Raw genomic sequence first — 25090 nt, 5'->3', positions numbered from 1 at the left:
ATGAATAGCCGGGATCTGGGCGACGCCCCTTCAGAGCAACATGAAGACGCTGACCCCGCCCCAAGTACGCTGTCGAGCTCAACCTCCTCCGACCATAATGACAGCCATCTTCATGACATATCCTCGCCATCAGTGAACCCCGCGCCGCGCGCAGCGCAACGAATACACCCGAGACGAGCCATCACCGAACCCATGGGGAGCAAAGGCGCCCTCGACGGCGGCCATGTCCGTTTCTCGGATGAGTTCCAACGCGATTCGAGGCGTAGCTTCGACCCGGCCTCATCGCATCCCAATTCAAACAGGCCAGGGCTCTATACGATTCCCTCGAGGGGTGATCTTGAGGGCCATATCCAGGACGAGCCCTCATCCTCACGGCCTCGACGGGGCAGCGACCACAGCTCCGCCCAGCCTTCAGACTCTGATCTCAAGTACCCAGTCTACCGCCCAGAGCCAACGAAACGGACGAAATGGCGCGTTGCGCAGGAGTCGGTGAGCGACCAGCTGAGGAAAGCGTACAATGTGTACATTGTGCAGGGATTATTGCGACAGAAGCCGCTCCCGCCGAGCGTAGATGGAAGGCATATCGCACTCGACATGTCAAGGCCACGAAGTGATCATCTCATCGACGAGCGCACTAAGAAGTCATACGCCAGTAATTTTATCCGATCCAGTCGATACACGATATGGAGCTTCCTGCCCAAGCAGCTCCTTTTCCAGTTCAGTAAGATGGGCAACTTCTACTTCCTTGTCGTCGGTATCATTCAGGCTATCCCGGGACTCAGCACCACGGGCCAGTGGACTACCATTGCACCCCTCGCCGTGTTTGTGTCATTGTCAATGGCCAAGGAAGGATACGACGACTACCGCCGGTATCTGCTGGCAAAGACCGAAAACTTGAGTCGCGCATGGGTTTTGGGCGACCGATCCAAGAAGGCGACAGTGAGGATGAAGAGACACAAGGGCGGCGAAGTTGCTGAACACTCGGCAGATGGATGGACTGAGATTGAATGGCAGGACCTCAAGGTTGGCGACGTCGTCAGACTGCAACGAGACGACGACATTCCGGCGGACATCGTCCTTCTGTATGCGTCCGGACCCAATGGCACCGCTTACATCGAGACTATGGCTTTGGACGGCGAGACGAATTTGAAGGCGAAGAGAGCCTCGCCCATCCTCGCTGAAAGGTGTCAAACTCTGGAAGGCATCGAGTCTTGCCGGGCGACCATCGTTTCCGAGGACCCAAATCTGGACCTTTACCGGTACGACGGGCGTGTTACTATCGACGGAGAGACGTTGCCGCTGTCACTCGACAATGTAATTTACCGCGGTTCTACGGTGCGAAACACTACAGAGGCTATCGGCATCGTCGTGAATACGGGTGAAGAGTGCAAGATCCGAATGAACGCTCACAAGCACGTACGCACCAAAGCACCCGCCATGCAGCGCGTTCTCAACAGAATCGTCGTTTGGCTCATAGTAGTGCTACTCGGACTAAGCAGCGGTCTAACCTTGGGCCATTATCTGTGGCGAGACCACGAGTCCTCTTGGTACTTCATGGGTGAACGCATTAGTATGAGAAAGATCTTCATTGCCTTCATCCTCATGTTCAACACCCTTATTCCGCTGTCGTTGTACATCAGTTTGGAAATCATTAAGATCATACAGTTTTACATGATGGGAGACGTCGAGATGTACGACCCGGTCACTAACACGCCAATGGTTGCCAACACGACGACGATTCTCGAAGACTTGGGCCAAGTCAACTACGTCTTTTCGGACAAGACAGGCACCCTGACGGAGAATGTGATGCGCTTCAGAAAGATGAGCGTCGCCGGCACCGCGTGGCTGCACGACATGGACATTGAACGAGACGAACACGCCAAGCAAAAGTTGATCGAAATGGCCCGGAAAAAGCGCAAAGGAAAAGGCAAGGATAAAAACCGCGAAAAGACAGCCAGCGATCACGACAACTACTCGTCGTTGACGCCAGCACAAGGAAGGCCATCCATCAGCACTTATGGACGAGGACGCTCCACAAGTCGGGCCCCTCAAGCCGAGCCTGAGCTCAAGACTGAAGATCTGCTCGACTACCTGCGACGCAAACCGGACACTGTGTTTTCCAAGAAAGCCAAACAGTTTCTACTCTGCATCGCTCTCTGTCATACATGTTTACCCGAGATCAAGGAAGACGGCGAGATCGAATACCAAGCCGCCTCTCCCGATGAACTTGCTTTGGTTGAAGCTGCGCGAGACCTCGGCTACCTCCTCATTGACCGGCCTGCGCAGTCGGTCATTCTTCAGATGCCCGAAGCTGACGGAACGATCAAAAGAGAGACGTACCAGGTGCTAGACGTGATTGAGTTCAGCAGTCAGAGGAAGAGGATGTCCATCATCATGCGCATGCCAGACGGCAGAGTATGTGTTTTCTGCAAAGGCGCTGATAACGTCATCTTGCCTCGTCTCAAGCTTAGCGGTCTCGCCACGCAAAAGGCAAACGACGTCAATCGGAGAGCCTCGATTCGTAGGAGTGTTGAGAGGGAAAAGGCACAACAACGGCTCAGCACAAGTGGAACGCCCCGCAGCAGCTTCGTGATTGGGAGGACGTCAATGTCTGATCGACGCAGTATGATTAATCAGAGGATCTCTGGTGACATGCTCAGACGATCCAGCGCCGTCACTGACGACCCTGACGCCTGGAATTCTCGCAGAGGTTCGGCAGACATTCTCTCACCCATGAGCGCCCACGAAATCTGGTCATCGCCACGTCACAGTATGGCCATGTCCGCGAACGAGGATGAAGTGGACGACTTCATTGACGAGTCAGTGGCCCTCAATGAAGGCACTGTCCTCGAACGATGCTTCACACACATCAATGAGTTTGCCTCAGAGGGATTGCGGACTTTACTTTACGGTTACCGATACATCAGCGAGGATGATTACAACACGTGGAAAAAGATCTACCACGATGCCACCACCAGTTTGGATAATCGCCAAGAGAAGATTGAGGCTGCCGGTGAGCTTATTGAGGATAAGTTCGACCTTGCCGGTGCCACCGCCATCGAGGACAGATTGCAAGAGGGCGTACCGGAAACTATCGAAAAGCTTCGTCGCGCCGAGATCAAGGTTTGGATGTTGACTGGTGACAAGCGCGAGACGGCCATCAACATCGGTCACTCTGCCGGCCTGTGCAAGCCAGTTTCCGAGGTCTTTATCTTGGATGCTATCATGGGCAATCTGCAAGAGTCAATCCTGTCGACCCTTGGTGAAGTCGCCCGAGGCATGGCACCCCACGCGGTAGTAGTGGTCGACGGTCAGACCTTGGGCATCATTGAAGGGGATGAGGATCTCAGCTTCCTCTTCTTCGACCTTGTAGTGAGGGTCGACTCGGTCATTTGTTGTCGTGCCTCTCCCTCGCAGAAGGCTACTCTCGTCAAGCGTATTCGCCGACAAGTACCTCACTCCCTGACTCTGGCCATTGGTGACGGCGCCAACGACATCGGCATGATTCAAGCTTCGCACGTTGGTATCGGTATCTCGGGCCGCGAAGGTCTCCAAGCCGCCCGCATTTCCGACTACGCCATTGCGCAATTCCGCTTCTTGCAGCGTCTTCTCTTCGTCCACGGCCGCTGGAACTACCTTCGGACTGGCAGATATATTCTCGCCACTTTTTGGAAGGAAATCGTCTTTTTTCTACCACAGGCTTATTTCCAGCGCTACACGGGATATACCGGAACGTCTCTGTATGAGAATTGGAGTTTAACAGTGTTCAACACGTTCTTCACGTCACTCGCGGTTATCCTATTGGGCGGTTTGGAAAAGGATTTGCAAGCCAAGACGCTCCTCGAATTCCCCGAGCTCTACACCTATGGCCACAAGAACAGAGCCTTCAACATCAAGCTTTATATCGGCTGGACATTCCTCGGGCTCATTGAGTCGCTCATCATCTTTTGGGTGACCTGGGCGGTCTACAACTCGCTGCCTTTCGATCAGGACACATCACTCTATGCAATGGGATCCGTTCCCTTTACGGTTGCTGTGGTGTTTATCAACATCAAGTTGCTGTGAGTTACTTCACGGGGAACTATGCATGACATTTTGCTAATGAAATTAGGGTTCTTGAGATGGAAAACAAGAATGTCATCATTCTGGCCGGATTTCTTATTTCGGTCGGCGGTTGGTTCTTGTGGAACATCATTCTGTCAGCAGCTTTCCGGCCCATTTTGCGCATCTATCAGCTCCGCCACGCCTTCATTAATAACTTTGGCAGAACCTTGAGTTTCTGGACTACAATTCTCCTGGCACTTGCGACGGTCGTCTGCTTGGAGCTGATAGTCGACGCAATACGCCGGGTGTACTGGCCACGTGATGTTGATATCATGCAACGCCTTGAGAGGAAGGGCTTCGATGCGGATGACGCGACCGAGGGGATGGAAGGTGGCCACGGTGACACCTCTGGAACGATGTTGGAAGTTATCGGCAGCAAGACGAAGTCGGTCTTTGGCCATACCGAGGAGAGGCCCTCCAATGTCGATGGTGCGCCCAGACCTAGTCACTCTACTACTCGGCCCTCATTCCACCAGGCACGGCAGTCTCGAAGGTCGAGAGACGATTCGGCCGCCAGGTCTTTCGCGCCCCCGGTTGAGGAAACCAACATTGCGGACCAAGAGCTGAGTGTGTCGAAGCCAACAAAGAAGCCACGCCTTTCTGTAGCAACGAGGTGGTTGGGGAGCGCAAAGAACACTCACGCGAATGGCCCCATTGAGCTGCGGCCAACCGGTCAATCGTCTAGACCATAGAGAGGAGGAGACGAAGAGAGGTTCATTGATTGTGTACATAATTGGCTGCCATGGGTTATCATCATGGTTATTTTCGCTGTCCTTTTCGGGTTCGACGTCTCTGGTTCTTGTTCTTGATACCACAAAGCAGGATGGGTTTTTTGCGTTTGGCGTTTTCAGAGGTCAAACAACAGTCGGCAGTGGACAATGGGGGATTGCATACACTAGGCGTAGTCTGTGTACATACGGGGATAATACTACGCAAGGAATCCAAGGACCCTCTCAACTACCTTACTTTGATGATTTCAGTTCTGCTTTATCTGTGATTGTTGAGAATACCGAGTTGGCCATGCTTTATTATGTATTAGAACAAAATGACCTGACTAGAGTTTTATACATGGACCATTAATGCGGTGATTAGTGGGAGCTTTTTGAGCATCATGGTCGTTTGGGCGTTGGTGATGAGGCGTTGGGTAGAGGGGCTTTAGTTATCCTCCTTCTTGTCCTCCTTCTTCTCATCCTTGGAGTCTTCCTTCTTATCTTCGGACTTTTCTTCCTTCTTGTCCTCAGACTTCTCCTTCTTATCCTCGGACTTGTCCTCCTTCTTGTCTTCAGATTTTTCCTTCTTGTCATCAGACTTTTCTTCCTTATCCTCGCCCTTCTTCTCGTCCTTGGACTCTTCCTTGGGCTTATCCCCAGACTCATCCTCCTTCTTCTCCTCCTTGGGCTTCTCCTCGGAATCATCAGACTTCTTTTCCTCCTTGGGCTCCTTCTTCTCCTCGGACTTGTCGTCCTCCTTCCCTTCCTTCTCCTCAGGCTCATCGTGCTTCTCCTCCTCGTCATGCTTGGCATGAGCGTCGCCGTGGCCCTTGGCCGGCGCGGGAGCGCTCCACGGCTGGATTACGGCCAGACCCGCGGCGAAGAAGACTACTGAGCCAATGGCGCTGCATTATGGAATAGTGGTTAGATGAATGTTCCTTGGCAAAGCAACTGGTGTAGTGTATCGCATAGTCCACGGAAGAGACTCAATTGTAAGAGGCCAACTGGTCTCAGATTGAGGATACACAAAAGCAATTGACTTACAGAGGGAGCTCGCTCTGGGGCTTCGCGCCATGTTGGCTGGCGTAGGTCCTCTGGCCGACCTGGGAACGGAACTGGGGACGGATGGTCCGGCGCGCCGAGGATCGGAGGGCGGAACGCAGGGGAGCTGCTCTGGCAAAGGGCATTTTTGGATATTGTGTAGGGAGTGGTATCCGTAAAAATGCAGGGAAATGCTCAATTCGCTGAGGTAGAATGAAGGAGGAAAGCTCAATGGCACGACCAATTGGAACAGTTGCGAGTGTCCTTTGTAAAGAAAGATTACGGATAACGGGAGAGAAAGAGAGAGAGAAATGGACTAAGAGAACAATACGAGAAAAAACCGCTTGGGAAGCACGGGAAGGAAGCCAAAAGAAAAGGAAAAAAAGCTGGGGTTGGATTGGTGTGGCTTGGCCTTGATTTCTGGCCTGTTCAATGTTGGCGCTGATTTGAGTGACCTGTCTGGCCTGCCGTCCGAAGTCTAGGAGCTCGGAGCTGCGAGCTTGCGCACAGCAACCAGCAACGAGCTTCCCAAGAGCAATCCGGCCAATGGTTGGGAAGAGGCTGGATAGTTCCAGATGCCGGGGGTGGCTGGTTCCCCACAGCTTTGTGGTGACGACATTTGCCGGGGTGGCCGCACGACATAATCCCGAGATGGGGAGAGTTCTACGGAAACCTAGGTGGATAATGGAAGGTCCACCCGAATGCTTATCTAATCTTTAGCCGGAATAACTCGTCGGAGGATGGGTGCTCCGTCCCGTCTCCACTGCCGTAGACCGGGAGCCGATGGTTCTCCCAGGGGACTTGACGCTCCAGCGTGGTGGTCACTGCGGGCAGGCAGAGCCCAGTGGTGGGGGGTCCACTTTCGCGGGGCAAGAACGTCCCGGAACTGGTAGCATTGAGGGGACCTCTCTCCGTCCTTACCTCAGCCTCAGGGTACTCTGGTGTATTGTCTAAGGTAATCCCGCCCAACGACACTGACTGGGCCCTTTCCTGCCTGGAGCTCTGGGACCTGTAACCCCACCATCAACAACGCCTCTTTCACGAGGGTCTCTGTTGCCGTGATTCAAAGCCAGCATCAAAGACACCCAACCCAATTTACCGCCCCGATACACGTCGTATCTTCCGCCATCTTTCCACTTCTCGCGGGACGGTCGTTCTTCTTTCCTCTTTTTCTCTGCATGGTCAGAGCAACCGGTTCCCCGCTGACACGCCACCTGCCGCGATAACCTCCTCCTCACCTCGATCTTCCTTCCACCTACCAGACCACGCCAAACGAGACGATCCAAGATGGCTTCGTCAAGCGTCCCCACGAACCCGACACCCCAGACGGTGATCCAGCTGGTGCAGAAGCTGGGAGACGCAGACCCGGATTTCCGGTTCATGTCGCTCAACGATCTGCTCCAGGTCCTGGCGAACGGCAAGCCTGACTTTCTGCACCACGACTACAATGTTGCCGCGCGTACTGTTGATAGCATCATTAAGGCGCTCGACGACCAGAATGGAGAGGTGCAGAACTTGGCGATCAAATGGTGCGAGAATCTACAACCCCTCCCGTCCAAATCCGTTCTCGATTGCCCAACGAGCAATAATGGCAAGAGCTAACCAGTTCCCCTCTGCAGTCTCGGACCGCTGGTCATGAAAGTCCCGACCCCGATTATCGCGCCAATGATTGAGAAACTCTCTGCAATCAAGCTTAAGAACTCGGTTGACAATGCCGTCCCCTCGCTCGCTCTCCGCGCCGTCATCATGGCCCTCCCGAAACCCACACCTGGCCTGCCGCCCACCAAGGACGTTACAGAAGCATACCAAGCCGTCAGTCGAGTTCTGATTCCAAGGCTGCTGGGACCCGGCGGCAAGACGCAGCCGCAGAACCCTTCCAACAACATCCAGTTGCCGCCCGTCCCGCAGGGTCTACTTAAGGTGGACAAAGACCTGAGCCCCGAGTCGGTGGACATTCTTATCGAGGTTGTCAGATGCTTTGGCGTCATGCTGTCGCCCCTCGAGGTCGAGGCGATGCAGGATGCGGTTATCACCCTGCTCGAGAACGACAAGACGTCGTCGGTCGTGAAGAAGAGGGCCGTGGTGGCTATTTCGATACTTGCTGTTCACCTGTCGGACGACTTGCTTAGCCACATGGTCCAGCGCATGGGCAACGACCTGAACAAGGCCGATATCTCTGCAGTCACACGCCGCCTCTACATTTCCATCACCGGCTCGTTGGCAAGATCGATCCCCACCCGTTTCGGCTCATACTTGAAGTCTCTGGTGCCCTTCATTCTCCAAGCTTTGAGCGAGGGTGAGCTTGAGAAGCACCTGGAGGAGATCAGCGACGGAGATGACATCGGCCAGGAGTTTAACGAAGTGCGAGAGTCCGCCCTTGTGGCTTTGGAGTCGTTCCTCGCCGCCTGCCCAACACAGATGCGCCCCTTTACCGACGAAACCATCCAGGCAACTCTCAGATATCTCAAGTACGACCCCAACTACGCAATGGGCGACGATGACGAAGATATGGACGTTGATGACGAGGATGAGGATGAGGATGATGACGAGTTCGAAGACGATGCTGGCTTTGACGATGATGACGACGCAAGCTGGAAGGTCCGTCGTTGTGCCGCCAAGGCTCTCTACACTCTCATTTCTACCCGTGGAAGCGGTGATTTGTTAGAGAATGGCGTTCTGTACAGCCAGGCAGGACCCACTTTGGTGAAGAGATTCGACGAGAGAGAGGAGAACGTCCGTCTCGAGGTCATTGCATGTTTGTCTCTCCTTGTGCGCAAGACGGGCGAGGGCATGTACCCCACAGATCTGTCACTCGACGACCAGGTGCCCGAGGCGCCTAGCTCCATTCCTATCAGCAGAAAACGCAGACGACAGAGCAGCGGCGGCGGTTCTATGAACACCCCTCATGCTGCCACGGGCCTGACGTCCCCCACTCTCGAGAGAATCCCTTCAACTGGACCCCGCGCAGATCTGGCTCGCTTCACCCCGACGATTGTGAAGGCTTCCACCAAGCTTCTCAAGGGCAAGGTTATTCCTACCAAGCAGGCCATCATCAACCTTCTCGATGATATCATCACAGTCCAGCGAGGCGGTCTTTCCGACTACTTCAACGACGCCATTGGCCCCATCATTGAGTCTATTAAACCCACCGGAGCCTCGGCACTCTCCTCGTCTCTGGCTGCCTCTGGTGGAAATGCGTCCGCAACACCCAGTACTCTGCGCGTTGCCGCCCTTAAACTCACCAGCGATATTGCCAAGACCCACTCGTCGAGCCTCTTGCAGCCATACCTGACCAAGATCGTGGCTGGCGTGATTTCGGCAGCAAACGATCGATTCTACAAGATCTCAAGTGAAGCCATCGGGACGATTGAGGAGTTGGTGAAGGCAATCACTCCCCCTCGGTCCAAGATGACGGCACAAAAGTTCAAGGGCGAGCTCCAGAAACTCTTCGACACAATTATGAACAGAATCACTGCAACTGACGCCGACGCCGAAGTCAAGCAACGTGGTATTCACGCATTGGGAGTCTTGCTGTCTAGAACGTCCGGTGCCGATGGCAATGGTCTGATCCCTACGGAAAAGAGACTGGCTGCCTTGGCTGCACTTCTCGACCGCCTCAAGAACGAGACCACTCGTCTGGCTGCCGTCAGAGCCGTCGATAACGTCGCGGCTTTCAGCACTAGCAGTGGCCAGCTCGAGACGTCGTGGATTCGAGAGGTCGCTTTGGAGCTGGCGGGACAACTCCGCAAGGCTAATCGAGCTCTTCGCGGTTCTAGCGTGCTCGCACTCAAGCACTTGGTTATGTCGCCGACCGCCAGAGGCCAACTGGATGCGGACACTATCCAGGGCCTGGTCTCGTCGTTGGTGCCTGTTATCAGCAACAACGACACTCATCTGCTGGCACCAGCCCTGCTTATTCTCGCGACCCTCGTCGAGGACCACGCAGACCTCGTGGTCACACAGTCAATGACTGCTACTATCTGCAGTCTGCTCAAGTCGAGCTACGCCAGCATCGTCCTGGACCAAATCCTTATTCTTGTCACGAAAGTTGGCGAGAGCGGCGCTGGCCAGCCTCTCATGCAAGGGCTTCTCAACGACGTTAGTATCGAAGGAGATCCCGTTGTCGTGGGCAAGGTCATTGGTGCACTTCTTGTGGCCAGTGGAAGCTCGGCTGGCGTCACAGTTGAAAGCTTCATTTCCGAGTTGCAAACCAGTTCCAGGAACAAGGATGACGCTCGCTTGAGCTTGGCACTGGCGGTGCTCGGTGAGGCTGGTCTCCGTCTTGGAGCCAACTCGCCATTGAAGGCGGAACTATTCCTGCAACAGTTCCACGACGAGCCCGACAAGGTCTCTATTTCGGCTGCAGTGGCCCTTGGCCGTGCTGGCTCAGGCAATGTTTCCGAGTACCTCCCAGTCATCCTGGAGACCATGCAAAAGGGTGGCAACACGCAATACCTGCTTATTCAGTCGATAAAGGAGATCTTGCAGCAAGTCAACGTTCTTTCTGCCGAAGTCTCCAAGTTTTCGGCCGACATCTGGCAGCATCTTCTTTCTGCGTCTACTATTCCCGACAACCGAGTGGTGTGCGCAGAATGTGTGGGACGACTGACCATCATCGACTCTCAGACATTTATGCCTCAGTTGCAGGTAAGTTTTGATAAGCTCATGACGGAGAGAATATAGCTAACAGCGACGAAGTCCCTTCTTAGAAATGAGAACCCCGACATCAGAGGCATGGCTGTTCAGGCAGTCCGATACACGCTTCCTGATGGCGACGAGGCTTTTGACACCATGCTCAAGAATGTCCTTGTCGACATGCTGCTTGTTATGCTGCAGGATGCGGAGATGGACAACCGTCGCTTGGCGATGTCGACGCTCAACTCGGCTGCGCACAACAAGCCCGATCTGATTTTGCCTCACCTCGGCGAGCTGATGCCGTTTGTGTTGACCGAGTCGGTGATCAAGCCACAGTTGATCAGAGAGGTCATGATGGGTCCTTTCAAACATATGGTGGATGATGGCCTTGAAGTTCGAAAGGTTTGTCATGTTCAACTCCAGAAAGTTCATTCCGGCTCCTGCTAACCATAAACACAGAGCGCATACGAGACTCTGTACGCTCTCATGGAGACGGCCTTCTCGAGGATCAATAACATTGACTTTTACGACCGCGTGGTCGCTGGTCTGAAAGACGACAACGACATTCGCAGTCTCTGCAACTTGATGGTGTCCAAGCTCATCGCGCTTGACCCTGATGAGACTACCCGTCGCCTTGACTCCATCGCTGAGGCATACCGCGCCATCTTGTCAACCAAGCTTAAGGACGGAGCCGTCAAGCAGGATGTGGAGAAGCAGGAGGAGGCGAACAAGAGCGTTCTTAGGGTTACGCTCTTGCTTGGAGACAAACTCAAGGGTGCCAAGGATGGTTCCGGCAAGGGGGCCGCCAACGCGAGTGCTGGGGGTGCCAGCCAGGCTTGGAATGCGTACTGGGAGTGGGTTAACAAGGAGTTCCAGGCGCAGCTTAGAAGCCTGCGCGAGGAGACCAAGACCCTCAGCATTCAGTAGTAGAGACGCTACATAAAAGGAGATGAGGTATAGCTAGGACGCTAAGAACACCAGAGGATGAACAAGATTTCAGCATTTGATTTTACGTGTAAAGGTTCCCCAGAAGAACATGGAAGTCTCACAGCCGAGGCGAACTGAGGATCCAGGTGCCTTACTTTGTCCGTGAGGCATGCTCTAAAGCTGTACTGGACGGATGGAAGCGATCTCGCTCTAAAATCGAAAAAAATGAGATTCCCTCGCCATGGCCATATGTCATGAGAAGATCGACTAGGCTTCGCGTCGCGAAAGCCTTTAGATATGTCGATGGTCAGAAGAATGATGCTTCTTGAATTGAGCCCTTTGTTCTCTCGATGTGTTGACGTGTAGATCTCGGGCCACGCACTAGGCATATAAGGCAGAAAGGCCGGGGTATGGACCCAAATTTTTGTTCTAACAAGTGATGATATGCGACAGAGACTGTCCCACGGGTAAAGGGTCTAAGACTTCTTCATTAGTGCTCGATAGTCGACGCGTTGAGAGAAGGGGCAGCGACTCGCAGGGCCTTTGGCTATTCGACAGCCGTTATCTCTTATAGTGGCTCCTCACGCGAGCAAGGCCCTGACTGGCTCTCTTCTAGGTAGCAACCGTAAGAGACTGCCATAAATTCCAGCATAAGCCGAATGATAGAGTCTCTTTCGGACCGGCCAGATGTAGAATGTCGATCACTTGCTGCCACACAACTACTTGGTGCTATCAGTTGTGGCTGTGCACATTCCTCGACGTCGGAACTATCTCCAACCGAATGCACTTCTAGCAGAAAGGTATTAGAGTCTTTAAGTAGACTTCCATTCTTTTCTATTATATACTTCGACGAATATCGGGCGAGAAACTACTGATCACGCGGGACGTTGCAATTGAAGGGATGACCCGAGGAGTATAGTATCCGCCTTGGGCCGGGTCTAATCCCCTATCCCGCATTAACGTTCTCAAATAGAGAATGTAGTTGGTGATACCGGGCCTTTCTGGCGATTTCTACAGCCTGCTTGGCCTATGGTCATTCATATTGTTCCAATAGAAAGAGATGGAGAGTATCGAACAAGATATGTATAGTAATGTGACAAAGCCTCGCATTCGCTTTTTTCTACTGTCTACCTAAGGCGGACTTTGGGGATCCTCCTTCGTAGGTAGTTAAGGAGGATTACTCCCGGACATCTACGCCTGGCTCGTCATGACGAGCTGAGTCAGGGGCTTTTCGCACTGGCCATGTCGCCGAAGCACTTAATTCCGTTCTCGCGGGTGGACTTTGAGCTTGTCTCGAAGTTTGAGTCCACACTGAAAAGAACGGACATGAATGATAGTTTAGCCTTTCATAAGGTAGTAGTATACGCCTACACACTCATTCTCTATCCCTCGGTGTGTTCATATACGTTAGAGTATAAGCTTAGAGCGACGGAGAGTCTGAGAGAGGGCGGGATGTATCTGGGACACTCCACACGCAAAAAAATCGTCTTCTGGGTCGCCCACCGATTAAGCCGCGAAGCCTGGTACCAAGAGATTCAGGAAATGCTTCTAGAACATGATATACTTCTACATTGATTCAGAAATCTATAATGTGGTAGAATAGTGCGGCTTTTTATAGGAAATCAGGCCCTCTTTCGTTCTGTCAACAGCTTCCGTAAGAGTAAGTATTTGGACACTTGCACCCATCTATCTGGGCAGTTGGAATTAGGTCTCCCAGGCTGATGCCATAGACTTACACGGTCTCGTATCTCAACAGGACATTCCAGGAGGGCAGATGTAGAACAAGCCGCGCGGGCAATGTTGCCCTGGGTCATGTGCAACGCCTATATACAAGACACAAGGTCAAATATCGAACCTCTCTACGCACTCAACTCACAAACATACACACTCTCTTGTAAAGTCCGTCCGACTCTTGATATTTTCTCTCTCCCTCTACTTCTCCCAAACCCCCCACTCCTCACACCTCGCCCCCACACAATCATCAACCCTTCCGGCTCCCAACTCTCGTCACCAACCCAACTTCCCAACTCCACAACAACACCAGCATCCACTCTTGCCAACTCCACCCACTCACATCACAACCCCCATTTCCCACAAACCCACACCGCACAACCCAGCAGCAAACCCTTCATACTCCTTTCAATCTCTTTGGTAATCATCAATCAAAGCAACAAGCCTTGTTGGCTAAGTGGTATAGCGTCTCACTAGTACCTAGTGACATGAGAAGATCGGCGGTTCGATTCCGCCACGAGGCATATAAAGCGTAGTTCCCTGCACGGGAGCGATGATCTCTTTTTGCGGTTTTTGTCTAGTTGTATGCAGTCACACACACGGTCTATGAATGTGTTAATGAGTCGACGATGAGAATTACTCGGTTCTCTTTTTGCCCTGGTTGACTGAGTGTTGGTTGATACCATACATCTTGCCTTCTGTGTCTACAATCAAAACTTGAAGTTTGCCAAACCCTTTTTGTCTAACGTTAAACTAGATGGACAAATGATGCTCGTCACCAGGAAGACTTGAGTAAAACGCCTTGCGACTAGGTACGTCGACTATTGCTGGCTCGCAGACGATGGAATCGAAGCTAATATGTTTCTTCATCAACATCAAATGACAAAGTCAAACTACACAATCAATCAACCTCTCTTCACGACACGGCAGCACAATCAGAGACCATCATATGAATGGACAAAGAAAATTTGAGTATCTACGGAATCTGACACTACCCAACCCTTATTAAAACACAGCAGGCAACGCTGGCGCAAGTTGGAAGATCCAAGCCTACCCACGCTGATTGCTTAAAGCAATAGTACACGAATAAGTAGCTTTTGCGCAGTGGCCAGAGTCTCTCTCTTTCTTTCGCTTTCTCTCTCTCCCCCCCCCCATTTATCCACCACCAGCCTTCTTGGCCTCGTCGTCGGCCTTGGCCTTATCTTCTGCCTGCTTCTTCGCTTCCTCGTCGGCCTGCTTTTTCGTCTCTTCATCGGCGGCCTTATCTTCTGCCTGCTTCTTCGCTTCCTCGTCGGCCTGCTTTTTCGTCTCTTCATCGGCGGCCTTCTTCTTGGCATCTTCCTCTGCCTTCTTTTTTGACTCTTCCTCGGCCTTCTTGGCCTCCTCTTCAGCCTCTCTGGCCTTTTTCGCGTCCTCCTCTGCTCTCTTTCTTGCTTCGGTCTCAGCCTCGGCCTTCTTCTTATCTTGTTCTTCGTCGTTCCTCTTCGCCTCCTCGGTGACCTTCTGAGCCTCGCGGGCCTCGACGAGCGTTGACTGGGTATCTTGTTCCTCGTCGTCTACGTCGACCAGTCTTCCGGAATCCCACTTCTTCTTGGCGGCCTTGAGCAACGACGGCAGTTCTCCGCTCATGTCGCACATGCCACGGAAGCTGCCGTTCTCCTTGCGAATCAGGTCGTACGGGTGACCGTACTCGACGACAGCACCCTTGTCCAGAACAAGGACCTTGTCGTAGTCCACAATAGTTTGCAGGCGATGGGCAATGGTGATGATGGTGCTTGTCAGTTCGCGGATGGTCTCCTGGATCTTGGTATCGGTAGCGTAGTCGATGGAGGCTGTCGCTTCGTCCATGACCAGCACATTGGGTCGCTTCAAAAGGGCACGGGCGAGACAGAGAAGCTGGCGTTGACCTTGAGACAGGTTGGAACCGGACTCCGAGACAGTCGACGAGAGGTTGAGGAAGATATTCTTGTTCGTAGGCGCAATGGAGGAGCCAGGGCTGGAGTTCGAATCTCCGCGAATGAGACCCAAGTTGGGCGTGGCGGGCAAGATCGATCCGGCAGATGGCGTAGTCGGTCTAGTCGCCGGTCTAGAAGTTGACTCGTTGGGGCCGATAAGCTGCACCTTGCGGAGCGCCTCAAAGATTTGTTCATCCGTGTACGCATCGAAGGGGTCCAAGTTGCTGCGAATAGTGCCCATGAAAAGGGTGGGATCCTGGGGGACGATAGTGATGGCCTCACGCAAATCGCGGAGCCCAATCAGGCCAACATCGATATCGTCAATGAGAATCTTGCCTTCGTCCGCCTCGAGGGCACGGAAAATAGCCAGGGCTAGCGAACTCTTGCCAGCACCTGTCCTGCCAACGATACCAACCTTTTCCTTGGGGTTAATCTTGAAGCTGAGACCGCGCAAAACGGGGTCCAAGTCTGCGCGGTAGCGAGTGGAGTAGTTGATGAATTCAACGGATCCTTGGCTGGGCCAGTTCTTGGGGGGACGGTTCTTCTCGTCAACCGGCTCGGCCTCCTGCTCAACGTCTAGGTATTCCTTGATACGCTCCACAGAGTTCATGTTTTGCTCGTTGATAGCGTAGAGACGGATGAGCCACAAGACATTCTCTGTGAAGCCAATGGCGTAACTGAGGGAAATACCGGCAGAACCAGCGTCGACGGTACCGGTACCCAGACTGATGATGATGAAGACACCGGCGAAGAAGGAAACAGTATCACCAAGCACATCAGTTCTAAATGCGAGCCAACGGTTGGCAGCCCACAGGTAAATGAAGGGGCGAGCCTGGACGTTGATCTTGGACAAGTTCTCCCGGATGAAGCGACGCTCGTCACCGTAAGCTCGGATCGTCGTCATGCCGGACAGGGTCTCTCCAAACTGCTGGAACAGCGGGCTTCTCTGGACGGACTCGAGACGCTTGAGATCTCTGGAGGCCCGGAGGTAGAACACACCAACGAAGTAGTAGGCAGCAGTAATGAAAACACCCGCGATGAGGAAGCCGGGAGTAATGATAGTAATCAAAACGACGGTCACGAGGATTCCAAGAGCACAACCGAAAACGCCAATAGCGATCGGTGCGACTTCCTGGTCCACGGCCTCGAGGTCCTTGCTGAAGCGGTTCATCAGCTGGCCGAGAGGAGTGACGTCGAAGAATTTGAACTTGGCCCGAGAGACGCGAGTAATCAAGTCGTCGTGGATCTTCTTGGACGCGGTCAGAGAACCGTAGAAGACCCAAATGTCCCTGATGAAAGCAGCAACAGAGCCAGCCAGACCAATAATGGCGAGAACGGTGAGATAGTAGGTGACGTTCACGTCCGCAACGGTGGAAGTACTAAAGTTGGAGCTGATGCGGTTACCGTAATTGGCGATCGAGGCGAAGTAGGTCGGACTCAATGACTGCTGGCTGTAGCTGTGGGATGCGGTCGAGAAACCGATGTGCGCAACCTCCTCGTCAACGTATTGATTAGCCCACTCTCGCACCCAGAAGTTGGTAGCAACACCGGACATCTGCTGGAGGCCGAAGACAGTAAGAGCAACAGCCCAGAACCACCAAGCGCCCATGGAGGAAAGGTAGAGTTGAATGACGGGCCACTTGACAGAGCCGACGGCCTTCTTCTCCTCCATGGCGTCCTTTTGCTCCTTCTTCTTGTCATTCTTCTTCGATCGGGCATCGCTGGCGCTTTCGTCACCTGGGTTGACCACAGTCTCGGAGCCATCCTCGCCAACGCTAGAGGGAACACGGGACGGAATTCGGGACACTGAGGCAGAGTTGATAGCAGCCTTTTGGACATCTTCACCCAACTTGCCGGCAGCGATAAGCTCGGCAGACGGACCCTGGGCGGTAACTCTGCCATTTTCGAGACACACAACAAAGTGCGATGACGGAGCACAAAGCTGGAGGTTGTGAGTGACAAGAATGCAGGTTCGGCCCGCCATCAAAGGACCCTTGATGGCGTTGTTGAAGATCCATTGTGCTGTGTGGGAATCAACGGCACTCAGACAGTCGTCCAAGAAGATATGTTGAGAGTTGGAGTAGACGGCACGGGCAAGCGAAATGCGTTGCTTCTGGCCACCGGACATGGTGATACCCTTCTCGCCAACCAGAGTCTCATCGCCGTTGTCAAGGATTTCAAGATCACGCTCCAGAGCGCAGGCAACAATCACATCTCTGTATCTCTTCTCGTCGTAAGGCGCAGCAAACAAAATGTTGTCCTTGATGTTGGCGTTTACAAGCCAAGCGGCCTGAGCAACATAGGCAACCGTGTCGGCCAGACCCGTCTCAGGATCAGGTCGGACATCCTCGCGGCTACGGCCACCTGGGCAATAGACTTTACCCTCGACCAGAGTCATCTCGCCCAACAAGGCCATGAGCATGGAAGTCTTGCCTGAGCCGGTGGGTCCAGAAATGATGTTGAGCTTGCCAATGAGGAAATCGATGTCCATGTCCATGAGGCGGAAAGCCATCGATCCGTCATCTGCAACAACATCCTTGCCGCCCCAGATGAAGTTGGCCTTGCGGAGACCAATGACCTTGTTTCCGTCCTCATCAATATTGTCCTCGCCGAGCTGTTCATACTTCTCAGTCTCCTCCTCGGTAAGGAACTCTTCGACGCGGTCCAGCGAGACCTTGGTCTCCTGAACATGGGCAAACATGTCTCCCATCTGATCAAGAGGCACGCGAAGGAGCATGAAGAGAGAGATGGCAGTGAAAGCAACCGATGGGTAGAGCGGCTTGTGCTCAATGAGGGTGTACATCAAGAAGGAGAAGAACGTGATGAGAACGGGAACCGAGTTCCACACAGCAACGGCGAAGGACCAGATGACGTAACGGGATCGAAGAGCCTTCAACTCAGCGGCACGCTTCTCGTCCACAATACGACCAAACTTGGCCTCCCACGCGAAGTACTTGATGATGCGAATGTTCTGAAGAACCTCGTTGGTCACGTTGATGCGCTTATCGGTGGCACCCAGAATCTTCTTGGACGTGTTGGCGAAACCTCGCGCGAAGCTGTAGTTGATAGGCAGGAGCAGAGCCATCACAATCAATCCAGGAATGGCGCTGAGCCCCATGACATCCCAGAGCAGGATGATGGCCACAACGAGCTGGGTCGGGGCAGACGCGCAAATGAAGTGCAGGTAGGCCGTGACTTCGGCAATCTTGAAGCTGTCGACCGACATGAGGTTGATGATAGTGCCCAAGTTCGCTTGCTCGTCGTCCTTGGCCGGATCTTTGGCGGCGCCGTTAGCAGCAGCCTCAGCATCGGCCTTATCCTTCTTGAAACCAAGTTTCGCCTTGATCTTTCCAATCAAGCTCTGCTTTCCAGCAGCGGGCGCCTTCTTGCCGAGTTCCTTGTCCTTGCCGGCCGAGGCCTTGCGTCGGAGGGCCTTGGCATAAATTTCACCGACCATGATGGCGCGAATGCGAATGCAAATCTTGCGGCCAATCCACAGGGCGTAGTTGTCTGCGAAAGATCTGATGATGTCGAGGACTGGCAAGAGAATCACGTACAGCCACAAGACGTTGATGGGAGCGCCCTCGGGTTTCTCCACGTATTCCAAAATGGCCTTGAGCAGTAACGTCGGGGCAAACGTGAAGATGCCTGCGAAAGCAGCCAGAGCGAACTGGAGCAGGAGCTCGCCCTTGAAGTACTTGAGCAGATGCCAAGCCAGGGTTGTGGTTCTCTTCATTGCCCGGTAGTCGGCCAGGACTGCGGCTGCCTTCTCCTTGGGGACCAAGTTCCAAACGCTCTTCATTTCCAGGGTTTCCTTGTAGCCACGGGTGATGATGGGGTCGACCCAGGAAAACGTGGCCAGGGAAAAGAGAGAGGCGAGGGACTCGCGCGAGGGCTCAATGTCGCCTTCCCATTCCAACAGCACCGTCTTGTTGCCCTTGCGGGTCGTGATTGCCAGACCGAAGAGAAGCGAAGTCAAGACGAACTCGACAATGACGAGCGTCTGCGCAAGGCGGCTGCTGGGGTGGATAAGGACGGAGCGGAAGATGCCCACGGTGAACAGCCACTGGAACAGGTAGACGGTGGCGGTGTGGTTCCAGATGCGAGGGACGCGCCATTTCGTGTTTCCGAGGAAGAGTCGCAGAGTGGCGAGAATAGCGACATAAACCCAGGTCACCAAACCGACAATAGCGACCAAGAAGCCATGCTGACCCGGGACAGTTCCAGTGACCAATGCAATAATGTGTATCGCGATCAGACCGGCGATTCCAAGCTCTTCGACGACAATGGTCAAGTTCTGGGCGGGGGGGCTGTCGGCCTGAACAATGGATCCTTTGGTGGTAGTCTTAACCAGAGCGAGGCGGCCGCCGCCGTTCATAGTCAGCGCCTCGTCGTCGTCATCCTCGGTCTCCTCGGGAGGAATGTCGGTGTGGCCGTGGTGGTGCTCTTCCGGGACTTGCTCGTAGCCATGCTTGCGGTTTTTCGCGGCGCTTCGGAACGCCTGTAGGCTAAGGTGAAGGAAGGAGAAGCCTATGACAATCAGAGGAAACAGGATTTTGAGGTAGCTGTGGTGAGAGAGATGAGTGGTTAGTCAACGGGACAAGTATGGTGGGCAACCGGTTCGGCTGCACCGTCAGATCGTAGTTGGAGGACGGCATTGGTGGGTTGAAGGCGTCACGATTTGTTGCGCCGTGATGCGACGTGGTGAGGAAGCGGGCTTGGGGACAAAAAGACTCACTCTTGCTGGAAGCACGGTGTGAGATCGTCAATGTCCCATATCGGCCAGCTGCACTGAGCAAAGCTGCCCATGTTTGCTAGTACCCCCACTCCCGGGTGGCGGGGAGAAACGCCAAAAAGAAAGCGATCAATGGCTGAGCTCTGACGGCGATTGGAGTTGGAGTTTGGAGTTGTTTGGGGTAGTACGGGATGGGATTTGGCAACGGCGTTTCGGTTCGGTTCGCAGCGGTCGAAAGAGAACGCAGGTGTGGGAGCCGACAGCAGTAGCAGCAGCAGCCAAACTGACGTTGGCCGGGGCGTGGTTATCGATCGCACTGCTAGATGTTGTTGTTGTTGTTGTTGTTGTTGTTGTTGTTGTTGTTTTTTCCTTCTCTGGCTGGTAGAGAGAGGGAGGGAGGGAGTCGGCAGGGCGTCTGTGTCCCGAGATCGCACACGGGATCTGTAGATGCCAAAGTTGTGACGCGGGAGCGGGGAAGGGGTGGAGGGGAAGGGAAAAAACAAAAAAAGGAAGAGAGGAAAAGGAAAGAGATGTAGGGAGAAAGTCACAAGTTGTTGCAGAATCGAGAGTTTTTGGGTGGTGGGGAGGTCAAGGGAAAGAAAAAGCCAAGGTAAGTTCCTGAACTGGCTGGCGGCTGTAGCTCTGGCTCTGGCTCTGGCTCTGGCTCTGGCTCTTTCTCTGGCTTCGGCCCCGGGCTCAGTCTGGCTGTCAGTCAGTCCTTGGTGCGTCTCCTCCGTGTCAGACAGTCAAGTCAGTCAGTCTACTGTTTGTCTGGTTTGTCTGGATCCTCCGTCGCTGTGCCGGTGAATGGTTAGCACAGGGCAACGACGATTGCAATGACTGACGGCGACGAGCGACAATGGGAAAGAATGGAAGCCCTGTCCAGGCTGTCCTGGATCATGGAAGCATGTCGAGGTTCCTGGCCGGTGGACAGAACAAGTTGGGATATCCACAGTGACACTCACATTGGTCGAATTTTGGATCCGTTTGGCCAGGAAGGTACAGACAGGTATCCGCAAGGCGCAAGGAAGGCGAGGCCGGAGCAGCAATGAGGCAGTCCGCGGCGAGCAATAACGGGTTAGTAGCTGGAGCGGGACCCAGCAAAGGTACCTTGGGTCTGGATCCGAGAAAGCGAGGGAAGGGGAAGCCTGAACTTCTGAAGGGGGAGGAGAAAAAAGGTGTGGAGGGGGGCGAGCGCCAGTGTCACTGTTTGGTAACAAAACAGTCGAGTCTGGATGAGTTATCTGAGTATCTGGTCACTGTGGTACTCCGTAGACTGGTTGTAGGGAAATGCACCCGTATTGCGTACGAAGTATTGTGTCGGGGCTGGGACTGAGAGTCTGTGTGTAAAGACGAAGGTTCTCAACGATGCAGGGCCCGTCCTCGCCCTTGGTCGTCCCGCCTTGTTGTCGTGACTCGTCTGTCGTTGTCACAGTGTGGTCTGTTCTGGCGTATGGAGTACCTGGCATGCCTCGCCTTGCCCACCAGAGAGTAGTAAGGCAAGGCACGAATAGGGCGTATTTTCAGCATGACGCCGCAGCCCGTAGGTAGATGGCTCGTCCGGCGGAATGAAGCCAACGAGACAAGCAACAAGACGCAATGAATGCAGAGTATCCGTACAACAGAATGAAGGCATGCAGATGGCACTCCGTACCCCGAGGTGCAGTGCAGTGCAGGTCGAGCCAGGGTGTGCAGGGTCATGCCTCCCCGCCCATATGCACGACGATAGCAGCGTTGAGCCCTCGACCAGTGGGAAGCTTCAATTCCTGGCAAGCATGTGCTGCTCTGCTTCTTTGTACGGGATGCATATCCATAATCCAGAATGGCTGCAGTCCCATGTCTCGCCTTGCATCGCTCGATTGTTTGAACTCTGGAGTTCCGCCCCCCACCGCCCACCGCATGTGCAGTCAGGCAGTTAATTCAACCCGAAGATTAAGAAATTTCATCGACAAGCCATACAACGGTACGTACCTACTTAGTGTCTTTTGAAGCTTGTGAGAAACGGCAAGGGCGAATAAACAATGGGAAAGACCGTTGCATGTAACAGAGGACAGAGCCCAGGGAAGGAAGGTAGGGAAGGAAGGAAGCCATCGTGAGTCTTGCACTACCCGGCTGTACCGTCCTTTCTCAGTTCTCGATATCGTCCTCCCTTCCTGGTACACCTGCGGCTTCTCTATCTTTGACATCATTCTCTCATTCATCTACCAAACATTCGTCCTGCAATCACCAGCCATGCATCCCTCCCTGGGCCATAGACGTTGCTCCCGGCGGCCTGACGCCCTCGCAGGCAGATGCTGGCCTCCCACCGTCGGCCTGGCAGCCTTTCCACACTCCTCTGCTCCACACGCCGTGTTTATTGTTGCAGGAAACAGCGGCATACGCAACGCCGTATCAGCAGCAGCGACACTCCCTGATACTGTAGCACATCCGGCCAACAAAGCAGAAGACGAAGAAACGCTGTTGCGGCTTTGCGACTTTGCGACTTGCCTGTGACAATCGGAGACCTACAACCTGCAACTACCGATGAGATCAGCATCATGTCTCAAGCCAAGCCAGAGCTCCAGACTTTCTACCAAGTGGTGGGCACCGATGGGGTGTCTTACATCACCTTGACCTACCTACCGCGAATGCCACGCTGGGATACCGGTATCCGCCAACAATACCTACGTCCTGACTTTGGCATGGCCATTTTGCGCTCACGCCCCTCGTCCGTACTTTGCGAGAGTATGTCATGCTTAACCGTCTGTCCGCCAATGTCCTACCGCCAAAACTTGAGAAAAAGGCTGCTTGCAAGCCAGGTTGACAGTTATACACAATGCCTTTGACCAGGAACATCCCACATCTATCCAGCTGCTTCGACGAGGACAGACTGTGAAGACCGAGTACGGTATAGCCGCCACGAGGCTCAAGGTTTCCAACCTCTCCCGGCCCAGGAACATGCGGTGCGCCGTTTCCGCTGCCGCTCCCGCCGCCAACGTCAGAAGCCAATTTCGCCTGCAACCACTACAGATGCATTGCGTAGCTCTTTGCCCGACACTCAATGCCCCCGGTACTGCTGACTGCATCCAAAGAATGCTTCCGGATGCAAGCTGCGAGGGCATCTGACATTGGAAGCATCCTGTTATGCCTCGCGAATTTGCAAGCTGGAGGAGTTGTGCTGACTTGATTGCACATCCCAGTCTTTGACAGAATCAACTCGAGCCGCAGCAAACAATAAAGAGCCCTCAGTATCCGTAACCCCGGCACCAGTTTCCGGGATCCAGGCCAGACTCCAAAGAAACGATAGGCGAGCATTCCCTATGGCGAAACCGAAGCCTCATGACCTGCCAGCAGACTCCAATCACGTCAATTGATTTGCTTATCCATTCATCACGCGGCTGCTCTCTGCAATGCACTCCAAAACCCCTCAATTGTTTGTCTTTCAGGACAGAGGTAGCCCGGGCAAATCACGCAACATCGCTTGGACTGAGCATATCTGGACTCGACCCTCTAGAAATTAGAATCGAGCCCCATGAACCCGCACCTCCAGGCACCATCACTGCCAGATGGTCGACCTTCCCATTGAGGCAAGATAATGCTAGGGAACCCGATCCTTTGCTACAAGCCCCATCCCAGATTCGTCTCTATCGTGGCCCCTAGGCCCATAGTCCATCTCAAAAGAGCGGCAGTCGACCGCCACGACGCAATTACATATCAACGGCTTCTGACTCACCTTCACCGCCATTCGGGACCGCAGAACTACAAACACAGTTATGTCCGCTTGACCCTGTCACCATCCACCGCCACCTTTACACGGCTACAACTTGGACAAGACGCTACCACCCGATGGATGCAGCCCTCTGGAGGAAACCGCCCAATACTATTTCCTAGTCTCGTCCTGTGCGTACATGCAGCCGGCTGAAGCACACAATGGCATGGTTGCGGGGGTTGGAGGCGCTACAGATCAACCAGCACCGTGCCAGTAGCTCATGATTGGCCCGGCCATTGTTCGATAAGAAGCGGACCTCGCGTGTTCAACGGCTTGCAGCACGCAAGCGTGCAATGGTGGCTTCGGCGTTGCGGCGGCTCCGAGCAGTGCACGTTCTCCGTACCAACTCAACTCCGACCTGTCTGTCCTACTCCTGGCCCGGGGAACTGTTCCCACTCTCCAAGCGCAGGCAGGGTCGTCGATGAAGCCCTGTCACTTCTCTCCTCTTTTGACGTTACAGCGCAGATGCGGTCAGGAAGACGAACTACTGTCCGGGGAACTCTAAAGTACATCATATCATCCTGGACGTCAACTACCAGCTAGCTACGGTCTACCTACTCAACGCTGATCCTGACCAAATGACACACCCATTGTTGGGCTTCATCCACTCGGATCACTTGCTGTCGCAGCCTTCTTCTCACTTTCACAGGCAAAGAGCGATTCTCTTTGCTCGACTGTGATGTCCCCTCGTTGACCGACAGAAAATCAGTCGTTTTTGTATCTGTACATCGCACATCTTGGCAGTAATTGTCCGTGCCCACCTAGGCGATCGGCCTCTTCTTACTCGACCAGATCCTGGCCAGAGGATCACATTATCAATCAGATAATCTTTCTGTCAGGGGACTGTTCCTCCAATATATGTCCCCATCGTCGCCTGATGCCAAGGGGCGTTGTGTGTAAGGCAATCCGTGTGCTTTCAAGCCCGAACCTCTTCCCTCCGTTTTCTCGGGACTGCCCATCAGTCTCGACCAGCGTCCGAGTCAAGGAATGAGACCTAGCATTTACTGTTTGCTGTAGAATGGAGCCAGGCATGTGTTTCTCAGGAGACGTCTGTATCCTTTCAACAAGACACTGCTCCAGAGCAGTATCAAAATAAGAAACCCAGCGGAGCAATGGAATCTGAGACAAACAATCTCATTTCTTGCAAGTCGCGATTCCCTTGGCCGGCACGTCAACGGTCCCCAAGACAGGTGACCGCGCGTCGGTACTCGGCAAGCCCCTTGCGATTCCATAACTGCCGCTTTCTTGTGTTTTTATTCCGAGTTAGCTACGGAAAGATCGCCTGGCTGCCTCGAGGGTTCAATTTGCGGCATCTGCCGCCGAGTATTTTGCCGGAGCTGGGGCTGGGTCTTCCAGGGCGACATACGTATACTAAAATATCGGAAAGCTGGTCATCCAGCTCCTCCTTTGCATCTTATCTTGGCATATCAGGTAAGAGGCGAGGCCTCGATAATGACGGCGGTATCCCTCACTTGAGAAGATCTTGCAGTGATTCCTAGATACA

The 25090-nt window shown here is 53.6% G+C and overlaps 4 protein-coding genes and 1 non-coding gene across 5 annotated transcripts; 3 read left to right on the top strand and 2 right to left on the bottom strand.

Moving 5' to 3' along the window:
* Nucleotides 1-4796, top strand: BDP81DRAFT_456305 (phospholipid-translocating P-type ATPase; the record flags this gene model as incomplete). Its single annotated transcript, XM_060593145.1, has 2 exons — nucleotides 1-4061; nucleotides 4112-4796. 2 exons carry the CDS (start codon nucleotides 1-3, stop codon nucleotides 4794-4796), a joined length of 4746 nt encoding a protein of 1581 aa, XP_060451228.1.
* A 463-nt stretch (nucleotides 4797-5259) lies between these two features.
* Nucleotides 5260-6001, bottom strand: BDP81DRAFT_443975 (uncharacterized protein; the record flags this gene model as incomplete). Its single annotated transcript, XM_060591768.1, has 2 exons — nucleotides 5260-5719; nucleotides 5859-6001. The coding sequence occupies 2 exons, from the start codon at nucleotides 5999-6001 to the stop codon at nucleotides 5260-5262; spliced, it is 603 nt and encodes a 200-aa protein (XP_060451227.1).
* Nucleotides 6002-7142: 1141 nt separating this feature from the next.
* On the top strand, nucleotides 7143-11417 carry BDP81DRAFT_305816 (TATA-binding protein interacting; the record flags this gene model as incomplete). The annotated part of the gene is made up of 4 exons (XM_060583208.1): nucleotides 7143-7384; nucleotides 7475-10502; nucleotides 10554-10892; nucleotides 10950-11417. 4 exons carry the CDS (start codon nucleotides 7143-7145, stop codon nucleotides 11415-11417), a joined length of 4077 nt encoding a protein of 1358 aa, XP_060451226.1.
* Nucleotides 11418-13591: 2174 nt separating this feature from the next.
* BDP81DRAFT_t28 lies at nucleotides 13592-13672 on the top strand. The gene has a single exon. It is a non-coding gene; the product is annotated as a tRNA-Thr (tRNA).
* A 426-nt stretch (nucleotides 13673-14098) lies between these two features.
* Nucleotides 14099-20202, bottom strand: BDP81DRAFT_362795 (ABC transporter). Its single transcript, XM_060586452.1, has 2 exons — nucleotides 19842-20202; nucleotides 14099-19668 (listed from the first exon to the last, which is right to left on the bottom strand). Exons 1-2 carry the CDS (start codon nucleotides 19910-19912, stop codon nucleotides 14304-14306), a joined length of 5436 nt encoding a protein of 1811 aa, XP_060451225.1. The 5' UTR covers nucleotides 19913-20202; the 3' UTR covers nucleotides 14099-14303.
* Nucleotides 20203-25090: the final 4888 nt, after the last annotated feature.

This window comes from Colletotrichum phormii (assembly GCF_030913505.1).
Source record: "Colletotrichum phormii strain CBS 102054 chromosome Unknown BDP81scaffold_1, whole genome shotgun sequence".
In the NCBI taxonomy this organism is placed as follows: domain Eukaryota; kingdom Fungi; phylum Ascomycota; class Sordariomycetes; order Glomerellales; family Glomerellaceae; genus Colletotrichum; species Colletotrichum phormii.
Note: the sequence above shows the minus strand (reverse complement) of the source record. Positions and strands in the feature narration are given on the sequence as shown.

What these genes read in the sequence shown, in the direction of transcription:
- BDP81DRAFT_362795 (XM_060586452.1), bottom strand. Translation starts at nt 19,912, where the DNA reads ATGGGCAGCTTTGCTCAGTGCAGCTGGCCGATATGGGACATTGACGAT. An exon ending in ACACCGTGCTTCCAGCAAGA is followed by an intron (nt 19,669 to 19,841) that starts GTGAGTCTTTTT and finishes CTCTCACCACAG; the next exon opens with CTACCTCAAAATCCTGTTTC.